General features: G+C 44.4%; 1 protein-coding gene across 1 annotated transcript; it reads right to left on the bottom strand.

Moving 5' to 3' along the window:
- Positions 1-939: 939 nt before the first annotated feature.
- On the bottom strand, positions 940-23,480 carry GLOD4 (glyoxalase domain containing 4). Its single transcript, XM_066576009.1, has 9 exons — positions 23,335-23,480; positions 23,076-23,125; positions 20,334-20,454; positions 19,775-19,919; positions 19,396-19,532; positions 12,107-12,193; positions 9,797-9,910; positions 2,107-2,193; positions 940-1,088 (listed from the first exon to the last, which is right to left on the bottom strand). The coding sequence occupies exons 1-9, from the start codon at positions 23,473-23,475 to the stop codon at positions 1,023-1,025; spliced, it is 948 nt and encodes a 315-aa protein (XP_066432106.1). The 5' UTR covers positions 23,476-23,480; the 3' UTR covers positions 940-1,022.
- Positions 23,481-23,531: the final 51 nt, after the last annotated feature.

The raw sequence follows: 23,531 nt of genomic DNA, 5'->3' as shown, positions 1-23,531 counted from the left end.
CATCGGACGGCCAAGCACCTCCACTCTCCCCGGGCGGGAGACCAGCTATTATTGCAGCTGCAGAATAAAGTTTATTGACAGCTGCTGTCAAAAGATGTATGGGTAGTGGTTAAGGCGTTAAAGGGGCTATCCTATTTCAAACAGTTTTGCAGCATAAAAGCAGATATCTTTGGATATTGTTCCATGACCAAAGTTGTTGCTGCAGACCGAGTCCTGTGGAAGTGAATGGGTCCAAGCCTACAGTATCAACCCTAGCCACAGCGCAATGTAGGGAGCTGTCTGCTTCCTGTAGTAAAACAGCCAGAAGTGGGACAACCCCTTTAAAATACCAAAAGTTCTCCAATGCAAGTCTGTGCAACAGGAAGAAGTTCCAAATGAGCAGCTGATTGGCTGCCTTACTGTTACTTCCTACCTGAAATACTCTTAGTGATTCTGCATATATACACCAGTCTCCAGAAGCTGAGAGAAATAATGGGCTTATCAAAACTTAAAATATGCTTGAATGTTAGGATTTAGCAAAACATTAAAAACAAAAGAGAAAATCCCTATGCCACATGATTGTTCTCTCAGGATATGTAATGACCAAACACCACAAATTACTACTTCCTGTGTGGATTATCTGGATTGAACTCCTGTGCTATGACTAATGGTGCATGGTTCATGAAAAGTAACTAGTGAATACACTGCAAATGAACTAGACAAATATTGACTTAATACCAGTTATGCCCGGTGCCTTAAATCCTAAGAGCCATTTAAAGTATTACAATATGTACTTTTTGTTATTTGTGGTGCACTAAATCTTAAATGATTGTTCTCCACTGAGGGCTGTGATTGGCTACAGCAGTCTATGACCTTTTGCTAATAGACTGACGCGGTAGCTTATGCAAACAGCAAATGCACTGTAATTCCAAAAACTAGAGCAAAGTTTAAAACAAAACATTTGACTTTCTACAACATTTAATTGTCAGTATTTATTTCTCTGTGATCACATAAAGCACCGGTATGTACGTAATCCCGACTGATCATGCCGATGGTTTCTGCCTTTTGTGTTTTGCGAACCACTCGTCACTCTTGTCTGCTGACACAGCCTGTATGTAATAGATTTTAAAAATTCATGTATTATTAGCATCACAAATATACAAGAATGTTAAGAAGTACAGAAAATTGCTGCGCTACTAAGTGCAATAGACTGCTCTATGTAAAACACTGCACCGGCCTAGGCTGATTTATCAGTTATTGTATAGAAGGGATGCAGCGTTTTAGCGGTCACATGATACGAAATACTTGCATATACATCAGGGAATTAAATTTACACCATTTTCCTATTATATGCCTCTAGCTGAGATCAAGGTTACTTATCAGAGGTTACTCCCCCATGTTTTGGCCTATTGATACTTTCCATCTTTCTGATTTGCATACATTTTCCCAAGGAGCATTGCCTTATAAGTCTCCTTACTTAGTTTTTAGCTGCCCCCACACCCCTTCTGGGTGCTCTCCTTAGGGAGAGACTATACCATCCCCTGATCCACTCACTCCCTAGGTGTCCCCAAGTAGACATGACACTGCTTCTGACTCAAAGTGCTGGTTACTGCTCTACCCACTAACAGTAGTGGAAAGGAACAGAACTTCCTGACCTAGGTGGGAAAAGCAGTGAAGCGTGGAATTACTCTGAAGAAATGATTGTAAGACTGCCATTATTACATGAGCTGGTAGTAGGTCTACAGAAAGGAAGGGCACACTTAACCCTTTCCAATCCAATTTGTATCCTGGTTTTTCTAGGGGGGCTTACTCTTTTTGTGCCATTATACAACGGCGCTATATGCTGGCTAAAGCCAGTACTGCATGAGGTGACACGATGGATAGGCTCCGACAGCAGAGAGGCTGGCAATATACAGTAAGAGAACCTTGACAGATGTCTTCCAACATCGGAGCTGTACAGCCTTAAATCATAATGTCTTAAGGCGTCAGACAGTGGATTGGAAAGGGTTAAGAAGTGCGAAGTGAAAAAATATATATATCTCTTTCAAACGAACGATTTTTCTTATCCATGGGCCTTTGCCTTAAAAGAGGATTTAAAAAAAAAGTTTCATAAATGCAAAAACTTACATCATTGAGAAGTTGGTCAGCATTTGCATCAATGTGAGACAGTTCTCTGAATGCTTCATCTCCAACAAAGCAGATTTCATGACCATCCTAAAAGACAACAGCAAATAAAAGGGTCTTTACATTGCGTCAACTACTGATCATTTATAGTATAGTGGGCATCTTAGTCTCCAGGGTCCTGGTGGAATTGTAACCCTTGCATCCTATATAGCTATGTCAATGCTATTGATATAAACTTGCCTCATTATCATCATGGAAAATGGTGCTCTGGATTTTAGAATCAGCCTCGGGTCAAATACTACCGTTTTCAGTCAGTGCATATAAAGCACTCTAATAAGTCAAAGTCATACATTATTCAAATATTTTGCCAAAAGCATTACAAGCTGTACATTAGCCTATAAGCAACGATTTAATAACAACCCATATAAATCTAGCAGTGTACTCTGTTATGAATTATGCTACAGTAATGAGTAGCTATCAGTCTATGATGATGAAAGTAAAAGGATAAAATACCACCGCCATATGGAGATGGAACCAATTTAGTAGAACTATTACTCAGAGCCTACAGTTCTAAAACTTGATTATTTAGGATGTCTCTTAGCCAGCATCTGGGTAAAAATGTTTACTGGGCAATTAAAGAGGAAGACATCATTGTGCCTTTTGTATGATCTGAGGCTCGGAATCTTTTTCTAATCTAATAAAACCGATACTTCCTGAACCAGCAAAATGTAATAAACTGATTTAAAACTAGGACAGCTGGCTTAGAGCCAGACTAGGTAAACTATCCAAGGGAGTCTTGTAGTCATTAGAATGCTAGAATATTGGAAAGAGAGTTCAGATGTTAAATGTTGCCAATATCTCATGAGAAACATGTGACCACTATTATATCACACCAGGGCTCCGCGGGAAGAGTTTTGCAGCCTCAATACAAGCATCAACAGGTCATAAATATATATTACGAGTCCCTGTACCTTCCCACAATCATAAAAATGGACTTAGAAATGGATATAAACCCAAATTCTGCAGCAATGTTCAATACTGTAACAATAGGGTTTTAACGAACCTCATTCACTCATGCTGGGTCCACACGGGGGCTTATTTGCAGTGGAATGTATAGCGCGGGCATTCCACTACAGATCAGCAGCGGAAAGCCTGCCTCCAAGCCCGCACCATTTGGTGCAGATTTTGAGGTGGGTTTTATTGCACATTTCTGTGCAGAATTTATACTTTCAATGAGAAGAGGTGAATTGCGCAGCGAAAACGGCAATAAAATTGAAATGCTGCGGAATTGAATTCCACACCGCATGTCGATTTCCGCAGCTTGTAGACACGAGAATTTCAAGATCTCATCTACTTTGCTGCTACTTGCGCCAAATCCGCCTTGCTCGGGACGTCTTTACAGTTGAAAATATTTGCAGTGCAAGACAGAAAGGCTACAAATTCCCCAGCATGCTCTATTTGTCACGGAAATGTTGCTGATTTTCACAGCGGAATTGATTAAAAGGGTTTTCCAGGGAGAATAGTACTGATGACCTATCCTCAGGATAGGTCATCAATAGTTGATTGGCTGGGGTCCATCGCTCGGGACCCTGACCGATCAGCTGATTGTGCGCCTGCTGACAGCACCGCAATTACACACAGGTCAGAGTGGAAACAGGGGAAGTCTCTGCTCCAACCTGTATGTAGTGGCCGGCACTTGTAACTGCAGGCATGGTGCCCATTGAATTCAATAAGACCTGCACTTGCAGTTACAAGCGCCGGTCACTTCACAGATGTCAGAGCAGAGACTTACATTTCTTCCGCTCCAACCTCTGTGTATTTGCGCCACTGTCAGCAGACGCACAATCAGCTAATCGGTCGGGGTCCTGAGCAACGGACCCCAGCCGATCAACTATTGATGACCTACCCTGAGGATAGGTCATCAGTAGTATTCTCCCTGGAAAACCCCTTTAACTGAAATGCAATAAGTGAATTCTGCGACAAAAATCTGTAAAAGGATTTTGGGGCAAATTCTCTCAGCAATATGGCTAAAACATTTACACTGACGTGTACATAAAACCTTCAGCTTTGTTGGCTGAAATGTTGGCGTTTCATTAATATGGCACCTTGCTGCGCAGCTCTTATTCACAACAATCTGATCTCATATACTGTAGGCTAAGAGACAGCCATGCTTTCTCTACCTCTCTTTTTGAAAACAGATTAGAAATCTTTGTACATTTTTTAAAAGTTAAAAACATATTGCATTAAGGGGTTTTATCATTCAAGCAAAAACCCCTTTCCCCAGCAGGGCCTGGTGTAAAATAACAAAAGAGGGTGAGGGCAAACTCATTTCTTCTGGGGCCCTTGGATGCAGCTGACAGTCGGCGCTGTCATCGGCAGTGCCTTCTGGGTAGACGGGCTGAGCAGAAGCACGTGACGGATGCATCGTGGCTACAGGATATGAGCGCTGATGCCAGGAGCGCCAACCGTGATGATGTGGCCTATGACTGGCCTCAGCCGTCACGCGTGTCTGCCAAGCTCGTCTACCTGGAAGGCACTGCCGAGAACAGAGCCAGCTGTCAGCTGCATCCCAGGAGAGGTGAACATACCCTCATTTCTATTTTAGGCAGGGCGATAAAAAGCATCCAGTATGATGCCACAAGATTTGGGGATTTTCTGCCATTTTTCTTTGCAGATACTCTCGTGCTCTGTCAGGTGGGATCAGAATCATCTGTGAACAGCCATTTTCAGGTCTCTCCAAGCTTTTGTTTGATTGGGTTTAAGTCATGGCTCCTGCTGGGCCATTCAGTGTTGTCTCCAAGCTACTCTCACTCATCTTGGCTGTGTACTTAGGGTCATTGTCTTGTTGGAAGGTGAATCTTCTGCCCAGTCTGAGGTCCCTTGTACTCTGGATTAGGTTTTCATTAGGAATATCTCTGTACTTTACTCTAATCAGCTTTCTATCAACCCTGATTAGACTCCCTGTCCCAGCCACTGAAAAACACCCCCACAGCATGATGCTTCCACCACCATGCTTCACTGTAGTATTGGGCAGGTGGTGAGCCTGGTTTCCTTCAGAAATAAAGCTTAGAATTAACGCCAGGAAGATCAATCTTGGTTTTATCAGACCAGAGAATCTTGTTTCTCACAGCCAGAGAATCCTTTAGGTGCTTTTTAAACAAACTCCTCTGGGCTTTCAAGAGTGTTTTATTAAGGAGAGACTTCTTTCTAGCCCAACTGCCATAAAGCTCAGATTGGTGGAGTGCTGCCGTGATGATTGACGTTCTGGCAGTTTCTCCCATCTGCACACAGGATCTTTGAAGCTCAGCTAGAGTGACTATTGGGTTCTTGGTCACATCTCTTATCGAGCCTCATCTCCCTGATTACTTAGTGTGATGGGTCAGGTCTAGGAAGAGTCTTGGTTGTTCCAAACATCTTCCATTTAATAATTATGGAGGCCATTGTGCTCTTCGGAACTTCCAGTGCAGCAGAAGTTTATTGTAGCTTTCTCCAGATCTGTTCCTCCACACAATCCTGTGTCTGATCTCTACAGGCAGTTCTTTCCTTCTCAGGTCTTAGTTTTGGCTCTAATATGCATTGTGAGCTGTGAGAACTTATATAAACAGGATATCTTTTAAAACTTATGTCCAATGAACTGAATTTACCACAGATTACTTCAATCAAGGTGTAGAAACATCTCAAAGCTTAAGACAAATGGGAGGCCTCCAGAGCAAAATTTCAAGTGTCATACCAAAGGGCCTGAATACTTATGTCAATGCAAAACGTTAGATTTTTATCTTTAAAAATATTTACAAAAATTCCTAACATTCTGTTTTCACTTTGTCATTGTGGGGTATTGAGTACAGAATGATGGAGGAAAAAATGGTTAATATTAAGTCCAAACAACAGACCTGGCAGAACAACAAGAGATGAAGGTTAGGGGGACCCCTGGGAAATAGTAAGCATAATATAATAAATTTCCACTTGTCTTTCAATAGGGAGTTTTATCAGGGAGCTATGTCTTTAGGAAGGCAAAGTTCAAACAGCTTAGAGATGCCCTTAAGCTTATTGACAAAATTAGAAGTACAGACAGTTTAAAACATTTTCCCATTTACTATCTTAAATATTTACTGAGAGGTTCATATCTTACCGGAATAAAAGGGTTTGAAATAGGAGAAAACCAACGTGGCTCAATAAAGTAAATTGGACAATAAACAAAAAGAAAGTATTTTAACTATTAAAACAAGAAGACAGCGAAGAAGCACTAAAAACCTATTGAAGGATAAAAATAAAATTATGTAGAAAGCAGATAAAAACAGCAAAGGTGGAGACAGAGAGAGACTTAGTTCAGGGTTATATTTACTCTGGCAATGTTCTTCAACTACCTGTATATACTCGAGTATAAGCAGAGTCAATTAGTTTTACCACAAAAAACTGGTAAAAACTTATGGACTTGAGTATAAGCCTAGCTATACTAGAGTATATACTAGGTTAAAAAAACAAAACGCAATACTTCCCTCCCAGACGGCGTCTGTGTCCCCGGCGCGATAGTCTCCTCGGCAGTGCGGCAAGCTGCTTCAGACTTCTCCCTGCTGTTATCTCCCTGGCTTGGTTTTGAATTCCCCTGCCATCAGCGCTGTGTGAGGAAACGCTGTGATTGGATCAAGCGCCAGCCAAATCACAGCCGGCGCTCGATAAACCTATCACAGCCATTCAGTGATGTAATTTACGGAATGTCTAGCGCTCGATCCAATCATAGTGCTTCCTCACACAGCGCTGACGGCGGGGGAATTCAAAACCGAGCCAGGGAGATGACAGCAGGGAGAAGTCTGAAGCAGCTTGCCGCACCGCCGGGGAGAGCATCGTGCTGGGGACATACATTTTGTTTTTTTAACCTCACTCGAGTATAAGCCAAGGGGGGCTTTTTCAGCAAGAAAAACTCAGCTTATACTCGAGTATAGAAGGTATGTTAATATTAAAAAGATTGATACCAAAAGTGTTGGCCCTTAAAAAAAAAAAAGTAGGAAAAATTGTAGAGGGTGATGAAGAGAAAGCAAATCAAAATAGTTTTTTTCTCCAGTGTGTTCACTCAGGTGACTAAAATGTCAGGGGAGATGCAGAGTTATAAGGTAAACTCATTATTAGAAGGTCACCAGTCTAACCCAAAAGGAAGTGCAGAGCTGCCATAAAAAGACTAAAGTAAACAAAATTGCTGCATCCCGATGGCACACACCCCCAGGTTCTGAGGGAATTAAGTAATGTGGTAGACCATTGTTTTATATTTAAAGACTTAGTGACAGGGTCTGTTCCAGTGGATTGGCGCATAGCAAATATTCAAAAAGGAGGTCAAAAAGCAAACCTGAAAAATATAGGCCGCTACCTCTAACTTCTATTGTGGGTAAAATGTTTGAGGGGTTTCTAAGAGATGCTATCCTGGAGTACCTCAAGAATATAAAAAATAAATCGCTGTATAGTTTTATATTGGCATGGGTCACTCCTGTCAAACTAATCTGATCAGCTTCTATGAGAAGGCAAGTTCTAGACTGGACCATGGAGAGTCACTGGATCTTGTATTTCTGGACTTTTTCCAAAGCATTTGATACTGTGCTGCATAAAAGGTTGGTATATAAAATGAGAATGCTTGGTCTAGGCAAGAATGTGTGCAAGTGCGTAACTACTGCTTGTAGTCTACCATCAAGGCCACACGCTATGCTACATCTTTATTATTTTTGCGATCTGAGCAGTCTTAAGTCAGTCATGTTTAGCAGTTTCTGCAATTATTTGTGGAACAAGCTCTAGATTAGCAGCTTCTGTAACCATCTGTAGAACTAGGTCAGCAAGTTAGCGGTGACACTATTGGGAATTTTCTGCTACCCCTTTTCCCACTGGAACCAAACTCGCACCTCTGGGTTAGGAGTCCCTTGTGGTCTGGGTTAAACAACCATAGAAGTTACACTATCAAGTGACTTCTTGGTAAACTTTCATACTGCATGAAAGTATAGTGCACCACCAAGACATAGCATCGCTATTGTCAAAACATGAGCACAGTGATGCAAGTTGATTAAAATCTACTGGATGTGGTGTGCTTTTGGTAGAAGCATGCTAATTTCATCCTACCTTTGATATCTGCCCCTATTAGGGCTGGCTGCAGACCATAGACTGACTGTAAATCTATACTTTATTCTCTATAAATATAAGCTAACTTATGACGGTTCCTGATGAGCTGTAATCATTTACAGTGAAACGCGTTGAACCAAAACCTTAAGAACCAAAATTATAATGTACCACTATTCAGTTCAGTAGACTGATAATTGAATTACTACATTCAGTTATCAGTCTATTAAAGTATAAATTTGGGGAAGGAATTATCCCTTTGGAGTAAATGTGCCTCTGAGCGAATAGAGGGTTTCGGAGAGAAGGGGGTAGATGTTGGGCTGCCTCCATTTAGTAGCCCTGCATACATTGTCATCCTCCTCTTCGTTCTGCATGTACTATAGGTAATCCACATTGAATCTATTGAAGTGGAATACATAATATACAGTTACGAATGGGGTACGTATCCCTCATATAAAACTTTACCATTGTATATACATGAGAGGCATGTCATCTAGGTCCCTCTGAGTGAACATTACTCACCGCTCAGTACTCCAGGACACTATACTAGGTCCTGGAGTTTTAGTGTTTTGTGTTTGTCTAGCCCTTTTTTTAATGGTATTTAATAAAAAATGTAATATTTTAATTTTGCGTCTTTTCCGTTAAGGGCTTTAATAATATAAGACGGGCTCTGCCTCTGTGAATAGTTTCCTGAAGTAGATTTATCGATCAGCCGTGGGGATATTTATGGTATCAGTGCCACTAACCAGTGAGCTCCTTTACTAATTAGGTATTCACAAGTGGACATACTTACCGATGTTTTAGGGAGTTATCCACCTGTGGCTACTGAACTAAACCCTACTGCTTCTATAAGGCTATCTAAGATTTTTTCAATACCTGTATGTCTTTGTACACTAGGATATAGAATTTTTTTGCCATGTTGCAACAAAAAAGATGTAAAGTGCCAGTGGTAAAATATAACAAATATTGAGTACCTTGGAATATGTGTTTTTCTTAAGAGTGTATTTTTGGGCCTACTTAATTACAGTGACTTATTGCAAAGATAGGATGGTCATAAAATAAACCATGAAAAAAAAGTCCTCAAAACTAAAAATGTGCAACTTTATTCTTTGGCAACATAACATGCCCTAGCAGTGGGTAAAATACACAATTCAGATATTCTCCTACTCCAGGGAATTGAGATAACATTTTGTTATAAATATATGCAATTATGCAACTAATCAAGAAACTGTGGTGGGAAAAATAACTAAAAGGTGTCCTTTTTCACATTTTTAGCTATTTGTCTGTACATAATTAAAAAAAAAAAAAACTTGGAATTTATTAAACTAATCAAACAAATACAAACCCTATATATCCAGAAAAAAAAAAAGAAAAAAAAAGTAAAAATAGCTATAATATACAAAGCAGTTGCAAAGATATTCTCCTATATAGCGATGCATACCAGAACTTCAAAATATGACCTGGACACCGATGTATCAATGATCATTGGCCATGAATAGGTTAATGAAACCACTGCAACATAATGTAAATCCTGATCATTAGGATTTTTATTTCTATCTGGAGATAAACTTTTAGGTCTACTGGTGGGTAAATTACTTACAGGATCAGCCAAAATAACAACTTGGACTGTCGCTTTCCCCGGAGTGTCCAGGCTTACAAGGGGAGTCAGGATCTTTTGATTCTCTCTTTTCATGGTTGCCTCGATAGATGGAAGCTGTTGACACAAATGAAAAATGAATATTAAATAAAAGATATTTTATAAAATCTCTGGATTAAACTTTGCTTGGGTTAGTCAAGAGCCTTTTACATGGCTTGATGACCAGGCAAGAACGTTTATTTGCCCAATATCGGGCCATATGAAGCTGCCCTCCAGCCAGCTCACAAAAAAGCAAACACTTTGTCCTCCATACATTCTGAATCTACTTGTATGGAGGCCAAGTAAATGAGCACCAATCTAATTAAATCAGCAGGCGTTAAATGGCTCAGGTCTAATTGTGTAAAAAGAACCTTAGATTATGTCCTTAATTTTTTTCTTTCTTCAAGGAAGATAGAGTTGATTTTAACCCTTTCACATCCCAGGATGTACATTTACATCATGCGGGTTGAGGGTTTCTATGGAGTGGGTTCAGGAGCCGATCCCACTCTATATGCGTCAGGTGCCCACTGTCTTTGACAGCTAACACTGCCTGCAACAGTCACAATCAGTGTAAATGCTGATTATGGCTGCTAACGCCTTAAATGTCCCAATCAGCAGTCAAGGGCCCCAAATGGCCTCTCTGCGAAGAGATTGTCAGGTGCTGTTCGGTTGCCATGGTAGCCTGGGTCCTTCTGAAGGAGATACAATGCCTGTCAGAATGCGGTATGATTAGAGATGAGCGAGCATACTCGCTAAGGGCAATTACTCGTGCGAGCATTGTCCTTAGCGAGTATCTGCCCGCTCGAGAGAAAAGGTTCGGGTGCCGGCGCGGGGAGCGGTGAGTTGCGGCAGTGAGCAGGGGGATCGGGGGGAAGAGAGGGAGAGAGAGATCTCCCCTCCATTCCTCCCCGCTCTCCCCCGCAGCTCCCTGCCCGCCGCCGGCAGCTGAAACTTTTCTCTCGAGCGGGCAGGTACTCGATAAGGGCAATGCTCGCTCGAGCAATTGTCCTTAGGGAGTATGCTCGCTCATCTCTAGGTATGAAGCATTGTATTGTATTATACTCTATCGAACGATTGAACTTGCATGCCTCTATGGGGATTAAAATTAAACTAAAACTGAGTTTTAAAAAGGTCTTATTAATAATTTTAAAAAATAAAAAGACAATGAAAGCCTAACCCCTCTCCCTTCCCATATTTATAATTAAAAATAAATAAAAATACATATTTGGTTTCAATGCGTCCATACAAGTCCAATCTATCAAAGTAACACATTATTTATCCCTCACAGTAAACATTGTCAGGAAAAAAAAACCACAACTTGTGCTTTTTTTTAGTCACCCCATCTCCAAGAAAAAAAATTGAGTTCCAGTGCTGAATGATCTTCAGAGGCCGCCAGTGCTAGATTGCGGGAATGCGTCCCTCAACAGCACCATAACATATTTTATGGTGATGTTGGGAGGTAACAGGTTCCCTTTAAAGTGTAACTAAGCTTTGAGATGACTTTTCAGAATAACCTATGTGTGTACTTGTGGAATAACACCATTCTGATCATTATAGGGCTTTTTCGCCAGTTTTCCCTCTGCAGGTTCCATCTCTAATTCTTAGTTTTCCATGAAACAGTGGCTGCTATGATGTTTCCATATACTGCACACAGAGGAAATGCTGCTCTCCAATCTCCCTGTAGCACACCTTCAGAAGTACTGTAGCATGGAGAACATTATAGAGCAGCACCCAAGCAGTGAACATACACTCACTAGAAGCTGCAGTTGTGTTTCTATGTGTTTCTCTGCCTCTCTCACTCCAGCAACTCCTTCCTCCTGACCTCTCTCCATAGATTTGTGGCCAGTATGTAACCTGATTTCTCAGTGTCAGGACTTCATCAGTAAGTTCACAGTGAATGATCAGGAGGGAGAAAAAAAATGGCTGATAAGTGGAGAAAGCTGCAATGTTCTGTAATAAATCATATTACAGCATTTCTTATCTCTGCTGGGTTTTTTTTGGTCCGTCACATTAGAAAAAATACTGCACATATATATGGCCCCTGTTGGCAGTACATTTAGATATGATACTTCAGTTAAAAAAAATTATTTAAATGAAAAATATAATGATACATTGCAAGTACATGTGTTTCTTATAGGTTCTATGCTAATGAATTAATTACTAGTATATATCTTGACTAATGTGATACCTTTTCCAGTTGAGTTTTATGTATGACATGCAATAAAAATACATATGCTGAATAGTTAAAATAATAAGATGTTCATCAATTCCAACCTCATCTTTCGGACAAGCAAATGCAATTCGTCCAAAAGCAGTTGCATGGTCCACTGGTCCCCCAATATCCTGCAGCTCCAGCTTGCTCTGCAGAAAGAACACCAAAATTGGTGCAAACGAAAAGTTAACAACTTGCCCATAGCAAACAATTAGATTGCTTCTTTCATTTTTTTTTTTTAAAGGTCAGACAGGAATGATGCAAGTCCTTCAACACGGTTGGTTTTTCCCTTAAAAAACAGTAAAGGTTAACTCTCTCACCAAAAAGGACATACATGTATGTCTTCCGGGTGCGAGGCGTGTATGGAGTGGGATCAGAAGCCATACACAGCGGGTGTCGGCTGTCTTTGACAGCAGACACCTGCCTGAAACAACCACAATCAGCTCTCACGCGGAACGTGGCTGTTAACCTTTTAAGTGCCACTGTCAATTCTAACAGAAGTATTTAAACGCCCCTATCCACGTTTGGGGGTTCTGCTTGGCCGCCTTGCGATAAGATTGCGACATGGCATACAATTGTCATGGTAGCCCAGGGCCCTTTGAAGGCCCTGGGCTACCATGGTATTGCATAATATTGTATGAGTGATCAAATGATGGCGTGTGCAAGCTCCCTTAGAGGAGAAAAACAAATAAAAGTAAAAATAAATGAGAAAAAAAGTGAAGAAAAAAGTTGGGAGAAACCAAACATCGAAAAATAAAAAATGTCTGCCTCCGTAGGGACAGCACAGCGCATTTGTCAACAGCATATACTGCACTATCAAGAAGGGAACCTGTCTTTAACAATAAGCACCATGAAATAAGTTATGGTGCTTATAGTTTACATGACATGGAGTCCCTAAAGTCATCTGGTCTCCTATTACTGCAGAGCCCCCCCCCCCCCCTAGCAAAGTCAGTGGGCAAAGCAAGTGTGACTCTTTTCAGAAGGCCGTGTGTGTACATTCCCATAGAGATGAATGGAAATGAGTGCGCACAGCCACAACTTCGTTTATGGTGCTTAAAGTTGATGACAGGTTCCCTTTAGCAAATATTATTACAGGTCTTCTCAGCTATATACCAAATGGTGTCATAAAAAGGGTGGCCAGTTTGGTTAATGGCTGAAAAAGACAAAATACAGCCGCTGCATTCATGAAGCCCACCTCACCAATCGCTGACAACAGTAGTGTATACAGGCAGATATGCAACAGTTGCCAATCACTGGTGAGAAGGGAGGAGTACTTCATGAATACAACGCACTACCAGTTATGACTCTGCTCTACTGTCTTAGCAGCAATTAACTAAGCTGTACATAATTTTTGGTGCCATTGGGTATTACAGCACAGTGGACCAGTCATTATAATATGCTGCCCTGAAGCAGGATCATTATGTTGTTACTAGAGATGAGTGAGCACCAAAATGCTCGGGTGCTCGTTACTCGAGACGAAATTATCGCGATGCTCGAGGGTTCGTTTCGAATAACGAACCCCAATGAAGTCAATGGGCGACCCGAGCATTTTTGTATATCGCCGTTGCTCGCTAAGGTTTTCATTTGTGAAAATCTGGGCAATTCAAGAAAGTGATGGGAACGACACAGAAGCGGATAGGGCAGGCGAGGGGCTACATGTTGGGCTGCATCTCAAGTTCCCAGGTCCCACTATTAAGCCACAATAGCGGCAAGAGTGGGCCCCCCCCCCCCAACAATTTTTACTCCTGAAAAACCCTCATTAGCAATGCATACCTTAGCTAAGCACCACACTACCTCCAACAAAGCACAATCACTGCCTGCATGACACTCCGCTGCCACTTCTCCTGGGTTACATGCTGACCAACCCCCCCCCCCGCATGACCCAGTGTCCACAGCGCACATCAAAGTGTCCCTGCGCAGCCTTCAGCTGCCCTCATGCCACACCACCCTCATGTCTATTTATAAGCGCGTCTGCCATGAGGAGGAACCGCAAGCACACACTGCAGAGGGTTGGCACGGCCAGGCAGCGACCCTCTTTAAAAGGGGCAGGGCGATAGCCCACAATGCTGTACAGAAGCAATGAGAAATCCAATCCTGTGCCACCTCCATCAGGAGCTGCACACGTGGGCATAGCAATGGGGAACCTATGTGCCACACACTATTCATTCTGTCAAGGTGTCTGCATGCCCCAGTCAGACCGGGGTTTTTTTATAAATAGTCACAGGCAGGTACAACTCCGCAATGAGAATTCCGTGTGCACCCACAGCATGGGTGGCTCCCTGGAACCCACCGGCTGTACATAAATAAATCCCATTGCAGTGCCCAGCACAGCTGAGGTAACGTCAGTTTTAATGCAGGTGGGCTAAAAATTACTAGGATTACAATGTAGGCGAGGGCCCCAAAAAATTGGTGTACCAACAGTACTAATGTACGTCAGAAAAATTGCCCATGCCCAACCAAGAGGGCAGGTGAAACCCATTAATCGCTTTGGTTACTGTGGCTTAATTTATAACTAGGCCTGTAGGCGGCCCAGTTAAAATAAAAATTGGTTCAGGTGCAAGTTTCAACGCTTTATTGAATTGAGAATTGAAACGTATAAACATGGTTTACAAAAGTTATATGAGTGAGCCTTGTGGGCCTCAGAAAAATTGCCCGTTCGGCGTGATTACGTGAGGTTTCAGGAGGAGGAGCAGGAGGAGGAGGATGAATATAATACACAGATTGATGAAGCTAAAAGTTCCACGTTTTTGATGGTGATAGGGAACAAGGCTTCCATCCGTGGGTGCAGCCTACGTATTGTTTAGGTATCGCTGCTGTCCGCTGGTGGAAAAGAGAAGTCTGGGGAAATCCAGGCTTTGTTCATCTTTATGATTGTAAACCTGTCGGCACTGTTGGTTGACAGGCGGGTACGCTTATCCGTGATGATTCCCCCAGCCGCACTAAACACCCTCTCTGACAAGACGCTAGCCGCAGGACAAGCAAACACCTCCAGGGCATACAGCGCGAGTTCAGGCCACGTGTCCAGCTTCGACACCCAGTAGTTGTAGGCGGCAGAGGCGTCACGGAGGACGGTCGTGTGATCGGCTACGTACTCCCTCACCATCCTTTTACAGTGCTCCCGCCGACTCAGCCTTGACTGGGGAGCGGTGACACAGTCTTGCTGGGGAGCCATAAAGCTGTCAAAGGCCTTGGAGAGTGTTACCCTCCCTGTGCTGTACATGCTGCCTGATCTCTGCGCCTCCCCTGCTACCTGGCCCTCGGAACTGCGCCTTCTGCCTCTAGCGCTGTCGGATGGGAATTTTACCATCAGTTTGTCCGCCAGGGTCCTCAGGTATAGCATCACTCTCGAACCCCTTTCCTCTTCGGGTATGAGAGTGGAAAGGTTCTCCTTATACCGTGGTTCGAGCAGTGTGTACACCCAGTAATCCGTAGTGGCCAGAATGCGTGTAACGCGAGGGTCACGAGAAAGGCATCCTAACATGAAGTCAGCCATGTGTGCCAGGGTACCTGTACGCAACACATGGCTGTCCTCACTAGGAAGATCACTTTCAGGATCCTCCTCCTCCTCAGGCCATACACGCTGAAAGGATGACAGGCAAGCAGCATGGGTACCCTCAGCAGTGGACCAAGCTGTCTCTTCCCCCTCCTCCTCATGCTCCTCCCCCTCCTCCTCCTCAATGCGCTGAGATATAGAAAGGAGGGTGCTCTGACTATCCAGCGACATACTGTCTTCCCCCGCCTCCGTTTCCAAGCGCAAAGCGTCTGCCTTTATGCTTTGCAGGGAACTTCTCAAGAGGCATAGCAGAGGAATGGTGACACTAATGATTGCAGCATCCCCGCTCACCATCTGGGTAGACTCCTCAAAGTTTCCAAGGACCTGGCAGATGTCTGCCAACCAGGCCCACTCTTCTGTAAAAAATTGAGGAGGCTGACTCCCACTACGCCGCCCATGTTGGAGTTGGTATTTCACTATAGCTCTACGCTGCTCATAGCGCCTGGCCAACATGTGCAGCGTAGAGTTCCACCGTGTGGGCACGTCGCACAGCAGTCGGTGCACTGGCAGATTAAACCGATGTTGCAGGGTGCGCAGGGTGGCAGCGTCCGTGTTGGACTTGCGGAAATGTGCGCTGAGCTGGCGCACCTTTCCGAGCAGGTCTGACAAGCGTGGGTAGCTTTTCAGAAAGCACTGAACCACCAAATTAAAGACGTGGGCCAGGCATGGCACGTGCGTGAGGCTGCCGAGCTGCAGAGCCGCCACCAGGTTACGGCCGTTGTCACACACGACCATGCCCGGTTGGAGGCTCAGCGGCGAAAGCCAGCGGTCGGTCTGCTCTGTCAGACCCTGCAGCAGTTCGTGGGCCGTGTGCCTCTTCTCTCCTAAGCTGAGTAGTTTCAGCACGGCCTGCTGACGCTTGGCCACCGCTGTGCTGCCACGCCGCGCGACACCGACTACTGGCGACGTGCTGCTGCTGACACATCTTGATTGCGAGACAGAGGTTGCGTAGGAGGAGGAGGGTGGTTTAGTGGAGGAAGCATACACCGCCGCAGATACCAGCACCGAGCTGGGGCCCGCAATTCTGGGGGTGGGTAGGACGTGAGCGGTCCCAGGCTCTGACTCGGTCCCAGCCTCCACTAAATTCACCCAATGTGCCGTCAGGGAGATATAGTGGCCCTGCCCGCCTGTGCTTGTCCACGTGTCCGTTGTTAAGTGGACCTTGGCAGTAACCGCGTTGGTGAGGGCGCGTACAATGTTGCGGGAGATGTGGTCGTGCAGGGCTGGGACGGCACATTGGGAAAAGTAGTGGCGACTGGGAACCGAATAGCGCGGGGCCCCCGCTGCCAGCATGTTTTTGAAAGCCTCCGTTTCCACAAGCCTATACGGCAGCATCTCCAGGCTGATCAATTTGGCTATGTGCACGTTTAACGCTTGAGCGTGCGGGTGCGTGGCAGCGTACTTGCGCTTGCGCTCAAACACTTGCGCTAGCGACGGCTGGACGGTGCGGTGAGAGACATTGGTGGATGGGGCCGAGGACAGCGGAGGTGAGGGTGTGGGTGCAGGCCAGGAGACGGTCGTGTCTGTGTCCTGAGAGGGGGGTTGGATCTCAGTGGCAGGTTGGGGCACAGGGGGAGAGGCAGTGCTGCAAACTGGAGGCGGTGAACGGCCTTCGTCCCACCTTGTGGGGTGCTTGGCCATCATATGCCTGCGCATGCTGGTGGTGGTGAGGCTGGTGATGGTGGCTCCCCGGCTGATCTTGGCGCGACAAAGGTTGCACACCACTGTTCGTCAGTCGTCTGCACTCTCAGTGAAAAACTGCCAGACCTTTGAGCACCTCGGCCTCTGCAGGGTGGCATGGCGCGAGGGGGCGCTTTGGGAAACAGTTGGTGGATTATTCGGTCTGGCCCTGCCTGTACCCCTGGCCACCGCACTGCCTCTTCCAACCTGCCCTGCTGCTGCACTTGCCTTCCCCTCTGAAGACCTGTCCTCAGTAGGCTTAGAAAACCAGGTGGGGTCAGTCACCTCATCGTCCTGCTGCTCTTCCTCCGAATCCTCTGTGCGCTTCTCCCTCCGACTTACTGCAATTACTACTACCACCTGTGTGATAGACAACTGTGTCTCATCGTCGTCGTCCTCCTCACCCACTGAAAGCTCTTGAGACAGTTGCCGGAAGTCCCCAGCCTCATCCCCCGGACCCCGGGAACTTTCCAAAGGTTGGTCATCAGTCACGACAAACTTCTCCGGTGGGATAGGAACCATTGCTGCCCATTCTGGGCAGGGGCCCGAGAACAGTTCCTGGGAGTCTGCCTGCTCCTCAGAATGTGTCATTGTAATGGAGTGAGGAGGCTGGGAGGAAGGAGGAGCAGCAGCCAGAGGATTCAGAGTTGCAGCAGTGGACGGCGTAGAACTCTGGGTGGTCGATAGATTGCTGGATGCACTTTCTGCCATCCACGACAGGACCTGCTCACACTGCTCATTTTCTAATAAAGGTCTACCTCGTGGATCCATTAATTGTGAGATTAATCTGGGGACGCCAGAAACGTGCCTCTCTCCTAATCCCGCAGCAGTCGATACACCTGGATCAGGAGCTCGGCCTGTGCCCACACCCAGACTTGGGCCTCCGCGTCCACGTCCTCTAGGCCTACCCCTACCCCTCAGCATGGTGTATTACCAGTAGTGCAGAAACAGAACGCTGTAATTAAATGTGCCGCTTATTGGCCTGTGGTTGGAGGCTGACTTCGCTTACGGAACGCACAGCAGAGCCAGGAAAGAATTTTGCGCAAGACTGTAGTGAGATGTAGGTGCGTATGACTGAGCTAGTGGAATTCACAGCGCAGAAGCAGTCAAGTGTCCAAAGGCCACTAGTAGGCCTTAAGTGTTTTGCTTCTATTTTTTTAAAGGCTGAGCTGAGACAGCAGACAGATACTGTAGGCAGCGTATATATGTATACTGTTTCCCTCTGGACGGGATGACGGCGGTGATGTAACGGGCAACGCAGAGCCAGGAAAGAATTTTGCGCAAGCCTGCTGTAACACTTAGCTGCATATTAATTAGGACTACTACCCCCAGCAGAGACGCAGTACACTCAAGACAGTCACAGGCAACCCAAAGATAGTATTTTTCCCAAATTTGTTTGAAAAAGCCCACTGCCTATATAGACAGTATATCTCTTTCACCTTTCCCACTGTCCCTGCCTCACCACTACTGGCCCTATACTATGTAAAATTACTGCAGACTGAGGACGCAATGCTCTGCACGCCCGATATACAAAAAAAAAAAAAATGTGCAACACTGCTCACAGCAGCCTCCACACTACTGCACATGGTCAGATGTGGCCCTAAGAAGGACCGTTGGGGTTCTTGAAGCCTAAAATAACTCCTAACACTCTCCCTATAGCAGCTCCGGCACCAGCAGCACTGTCCCTGATCTCTGTCAGAATGCATGTGTGGCGAGCCGCGGGAGGGGCCGATTTAAATACTCGGGTGACACCTGATCTCCCCAGCCACTCACTGCAGGGGGGTGGTATAGGGCTGGAACATCACAGGAGGAAGTTGTAATGCCTTCCCTGTTTTTCTATTCGCCAGAAAAGGGCGCTAATGTCTCAGAGATGAAAGTGAAAGTAACTCGAACATCGTGTGGTGCTCGTGTCAAATAACGAGCATCTCGAACACCCTAATACTCGAACGAGCATCCAGCTCGGACGAGTACGTTCGCTCATCTCTAGTTGTTACACATCTGTTTTTTAGGCAAACAAATATCAATTCTGTGTTTATCACTTATCTGTGTTTTCAGTGAACTGTAAGAGATTGTTGTCAAGCAACATGTAAAAAAGCAAAATGGAGAGGTAGTCTATACCTGGTTGTCCGCATAGCCCAACAGAATACTCTTTTTGGCCTTATCCTCATAATACACCTTCAGGCCTAACAAGTCAGACCAGTATGCAGTAGACTTTTGGAGGTTGGATACAGCAACAGTCACTTTCTGCACAGGATCTGTAAAAATATTGCATATCAAATAAAATATTTTGATCTGAACTGTATATTGTGTGCAAAAAATATATTTTTTTCTTTGGTAAAGAAAGACTGAAATTCAGAATATGAGGCCACAAAAATGGGGGCGGTTTTGTGCCTGTACTACAACTGCGAAACCTGGACCTTTCATGATTCATAAGATCCACAATGAAACCAGTACAGAGGCCTATGCTGATCTACGAGTGGAAAATTTGAGTGTTTACCTGTGTTGGGTTGAGTTTTGTCTTCTAAGAAGAACTTATAACCTCCAGGAGCCTCAGTCTGAAACAATCCAGGTGACACTTCGGAGATGGGCCAATTCGTCTTCTTGGCATTGACTATGGCTTGACTGGACTGTAGTGTGAGACCCTGATGAAACAGTAACAGAACACATCAAAACAAACTTATAGTTCTTTCACAGAGCCAAATCTTATCTTTATTTAAAAGCGTTATTCTAGTTCCTTCATGTTTTTTTTTCAAATTTTCACCAATCCAGCTTGCAATGAGGAGGTTGGGGGAAACAGAACCCTGTTCTTGAGATTGGTGGGAGTCACAGCGGTCAGACCCCAATTGATCAGCTAGTTATTCCCTATTCTGTGGGCAGGCGATAACTTTTCACAGCTGGAATACCCCTTTAATCTATACCATTAATGCATGTTACTGCTATGGCTCTCATTTTACTAAATGAGAACAGGATCATCTCTGTTTAAACAACTTTAATAAACCACAGTATTTACAAGGCTATGTGTCAATAGAAGAAAGACCATGAAGCATTAGACATACCAAGAAATCATTGCCAAGACAGTACTCCCCAACTCCATAGTTGTAGGTCAACTCCACAACAAAGTGGCTGTCTTCGGACCCATAGCCAATCATAGTTTTACTCCATTTCCCATCATAGGGGCTGAAATCATGTACAACAGATTGTAGTGGAACAAGTTAATAGTAAATATACAGCAAAAAAGTATGACAGCTTTAGAAGTATCCCCCATATAAATAAGTTACCTGTAGATCTAGCTCTTTAAATTGTCATTGTGTGTGTATATATATATATATATATATATATATATTATGCGAAAACCCTAACTGACTCACTCATTGACTGACTCGCCACTAATTCTTTAACTTCCCGGTGTCATGCAAACATGAAATTTGGCAGGAGTATTCTTTAGGTCCTGAATAGGAAAAGTAAGGGGTCACAACTTGATTATTCAATGCCAAGTTCAAAAGTATTTGCACCCCTGTGTAATGTCCCTAATCTAATTCTCTAACTTCCCGATGTCATACAAGCGTGAAATTTGGCACAGCCCTTTTTTAGGTCCTGAATAGCAGAAGTAAAGGAGTCACAACTAGATCATTAAATGCTAATTGGAAAAGTGAGTGCACCCCTATGTAATGTACCTTCCTAATGTCGTAAAATTGGGGTATTTGGCACAACAATCTACGGACCTCTGTGTGTGTATATACTGAGTAGAATCTGCCTCACCTCTATGTGAATATACTGTGGAGAATCTAAGTGACCTGTGTGTGTATATACTGAAAGGCTGTAAAGTACATAAGAAAAAAGCGGCAATGGACTGCAGGGATGGAGCATGCCTTTAAGGCTAAGAAAGGGCTGCAACCTCCAGTCCGGGGTTAAATTTGAATAAAAGGGGTGTTACCTTTAGGCCTAATGCCCACAGCAGTGACAGGCTCCGCAAGCGGAATACCGCAGCAGAGTCCGTCGTGGCACCCCCCCAAAAACCCTATACTCACCCCCGGATCCACTGCATAGCTCCCGCATGACACTGCCGAGCACATGCACGCTATACTTCCACTGTGCTACAGTGAAAGTATAGCATGACAGGAGGCTTCCATTGACTACAATGGAAGCCGTCCACGCGTATGCCTGCGGCAAATAGAACATGCCGTGGCTAATTTTACGCTGCCGAATTCAGTGGTGGAATTCTGCAGCGTGTACATTGAACTATTAGGTTCAATAGAACCTAATAGCTGCGGTGAAACACGGCTGATTTCCGACGCGTTTCACACAGCAGAAATCCAGCCGTGGGCATTAACTCTTACAGGTAAAAAGTGAGGAGAGTAGGAGGGGTGGCACATTCTGCAGAGGGACATCAGTACATGCAGTCTGAGGAGAATCTAATGCTCCTCTATACATATTTTATTCCTCGGTTCCTCTGAACTAAATATGACTTCATGAAAATTTTCCATGGAAGCAACAGATAAACATCTGTACTAAATGAACTCAGGCGAAGCCAGGTATATCAGGTAGGGTTATCAAATAATCATGTCTGTCACTATTACAGCCCCCACAGTGGCTGACACCACTTTCCACAGCTTCTGAATTGCTAATAAGCCCATTTATGCCCTATTGTAGATAGATAGATAGATAGATAGATAGATAGATAGATAGATAGATAGATAGATAGATAGATCTCATTGTATAATTAGCAATGGATAGTTAGAAGTAAGAAAACGCAGAATACAATAAATCTTTCTTCTTTTAGATAATGCATTTCATAAGGGAACCTGTCAGCAGCTACATGCAGCACAAAGTAATGACAGGTGCCACGACTACTATATACACTTTTTCCTATTTGTATATATTGAGAGACCTGACAATCAAGGTAAAGCCGTCCAGTAGACACATTAAACAAAACAAGCATGTAGGAAATCAAGTGTTTTTTTCTTTTTAACTAGTACAAGCATTTTTTTGACTGGCACTAGTTATAACCCAGGATGCACAATGCAGAGAGCCACATAGCATGGGGTCACCATCGACTAGTTAGGGACCACTCTGCTAGAAGCTTACAAAGTAAGATGCATCCAATCCAGTCAAATTTCTTCATTTTTGGCATGCCTTCAACTTGTGTAATTATGAGCCGGTGAAGTTAACTCTTTCCAATCCACTGTTTGACGTCTGAAGACATTCTTATTGAAGCCTGTGCCTCTGATGTCGGAAGACATCCGGCAGGGTATTCTTACTATATATTGCCGGCCACTCTGTCGTCGGGGGCCTCTCCGGCATGTCACATACTGCAGTACTGCCTTTAGCCAGCAGATGGCACCATTGTAGAATGGCAGAAAGAAAAAGCCCCCCTAAATTGGATTGCAAAGGGTTAATTTACTCATTTTTGGATATTTATATCTTTCATATTCATCATATTCTAATATATATATAGCAGGTTTTCCTTTGCTCAGGATAGGCCAGCAATAGCTGATTAGCAGAGGTCCGGTGCTAGGGACCCCCAGTGATTAGCTGTTATGGTACCTGCTGTCAGTAGGTGCTCCACTGTACCCTCAATTACCAACCCGGGCTGCTACAATGCAGATGGAGCTGTCGGCATCTTGCTAATAGTGGGCACCATAACTGCTGATCGCCATGGGTCCAAAGCAGCGGATCCCCAACGTTCAACTACTTATGACCTATCCTAGGCATAGGTCATCAATAGTAAAGTCCTGGAAAACCTCTTTAACGGTCACTAGTTTATCACTTCACCATCAGCGATGTCTCGCCTTTCATACCCATTGCAAGTGGCTTTACAACCTTCTTCAAATTCTTCGTGACGTAAAACCTGAAACAGACATTATAACATACATGTTAAGATTCATGCAACCATTTACTTGCCCGATCTGTATGAAGCAGGTATTAAACCCCGTAACACGCCCAACAGGGTGCCATGCTGATGGCGCTATTCCTGCCTTCCTGCCAGAACTCCCACCCGCCGGACCTGCTTACAACCACATGTCACCTATCCGATGTGATCACTATACACGATCTCACCTTCATCCCCAGGACATCTCTGAAGAAGCGGATAGTCTGAGGCCGGTCGGCCACCTTGAGGACATAGTGCAGCGCTCTCCTTCCTCCCATCACTGCCAGCTGCGATAACAATCTGTCTGCGCTTCCTGATGACGTCAGCATGCCTCATCACCATGGAGACCACACGCTTTCATTCTCTCTTCCGCATGCTGACCTAT

The sequence above is a fragment of the Eleutherodactylus coqui genome, chromosome 1 (genome assembly GCF_035609145.1).
Source record: "Eleutherodactylus coqui strain aEleCoq1 chromosome 1, aEleCoq1.hap1, whole genome shotgun sequence".
Taxonomy (NCBI): domain Eukaryota; kingdom Metazoa; phylum Chordata; class Amphibia; order Anura; family Eleutherodactylidae; genus Eleutherodactylus; species Eleutherodactylus coqui.
Note: the sequence above shows the minus strand (reverse complement) of the source record. Positions and strands in the feature narration are given on the sequence as shown.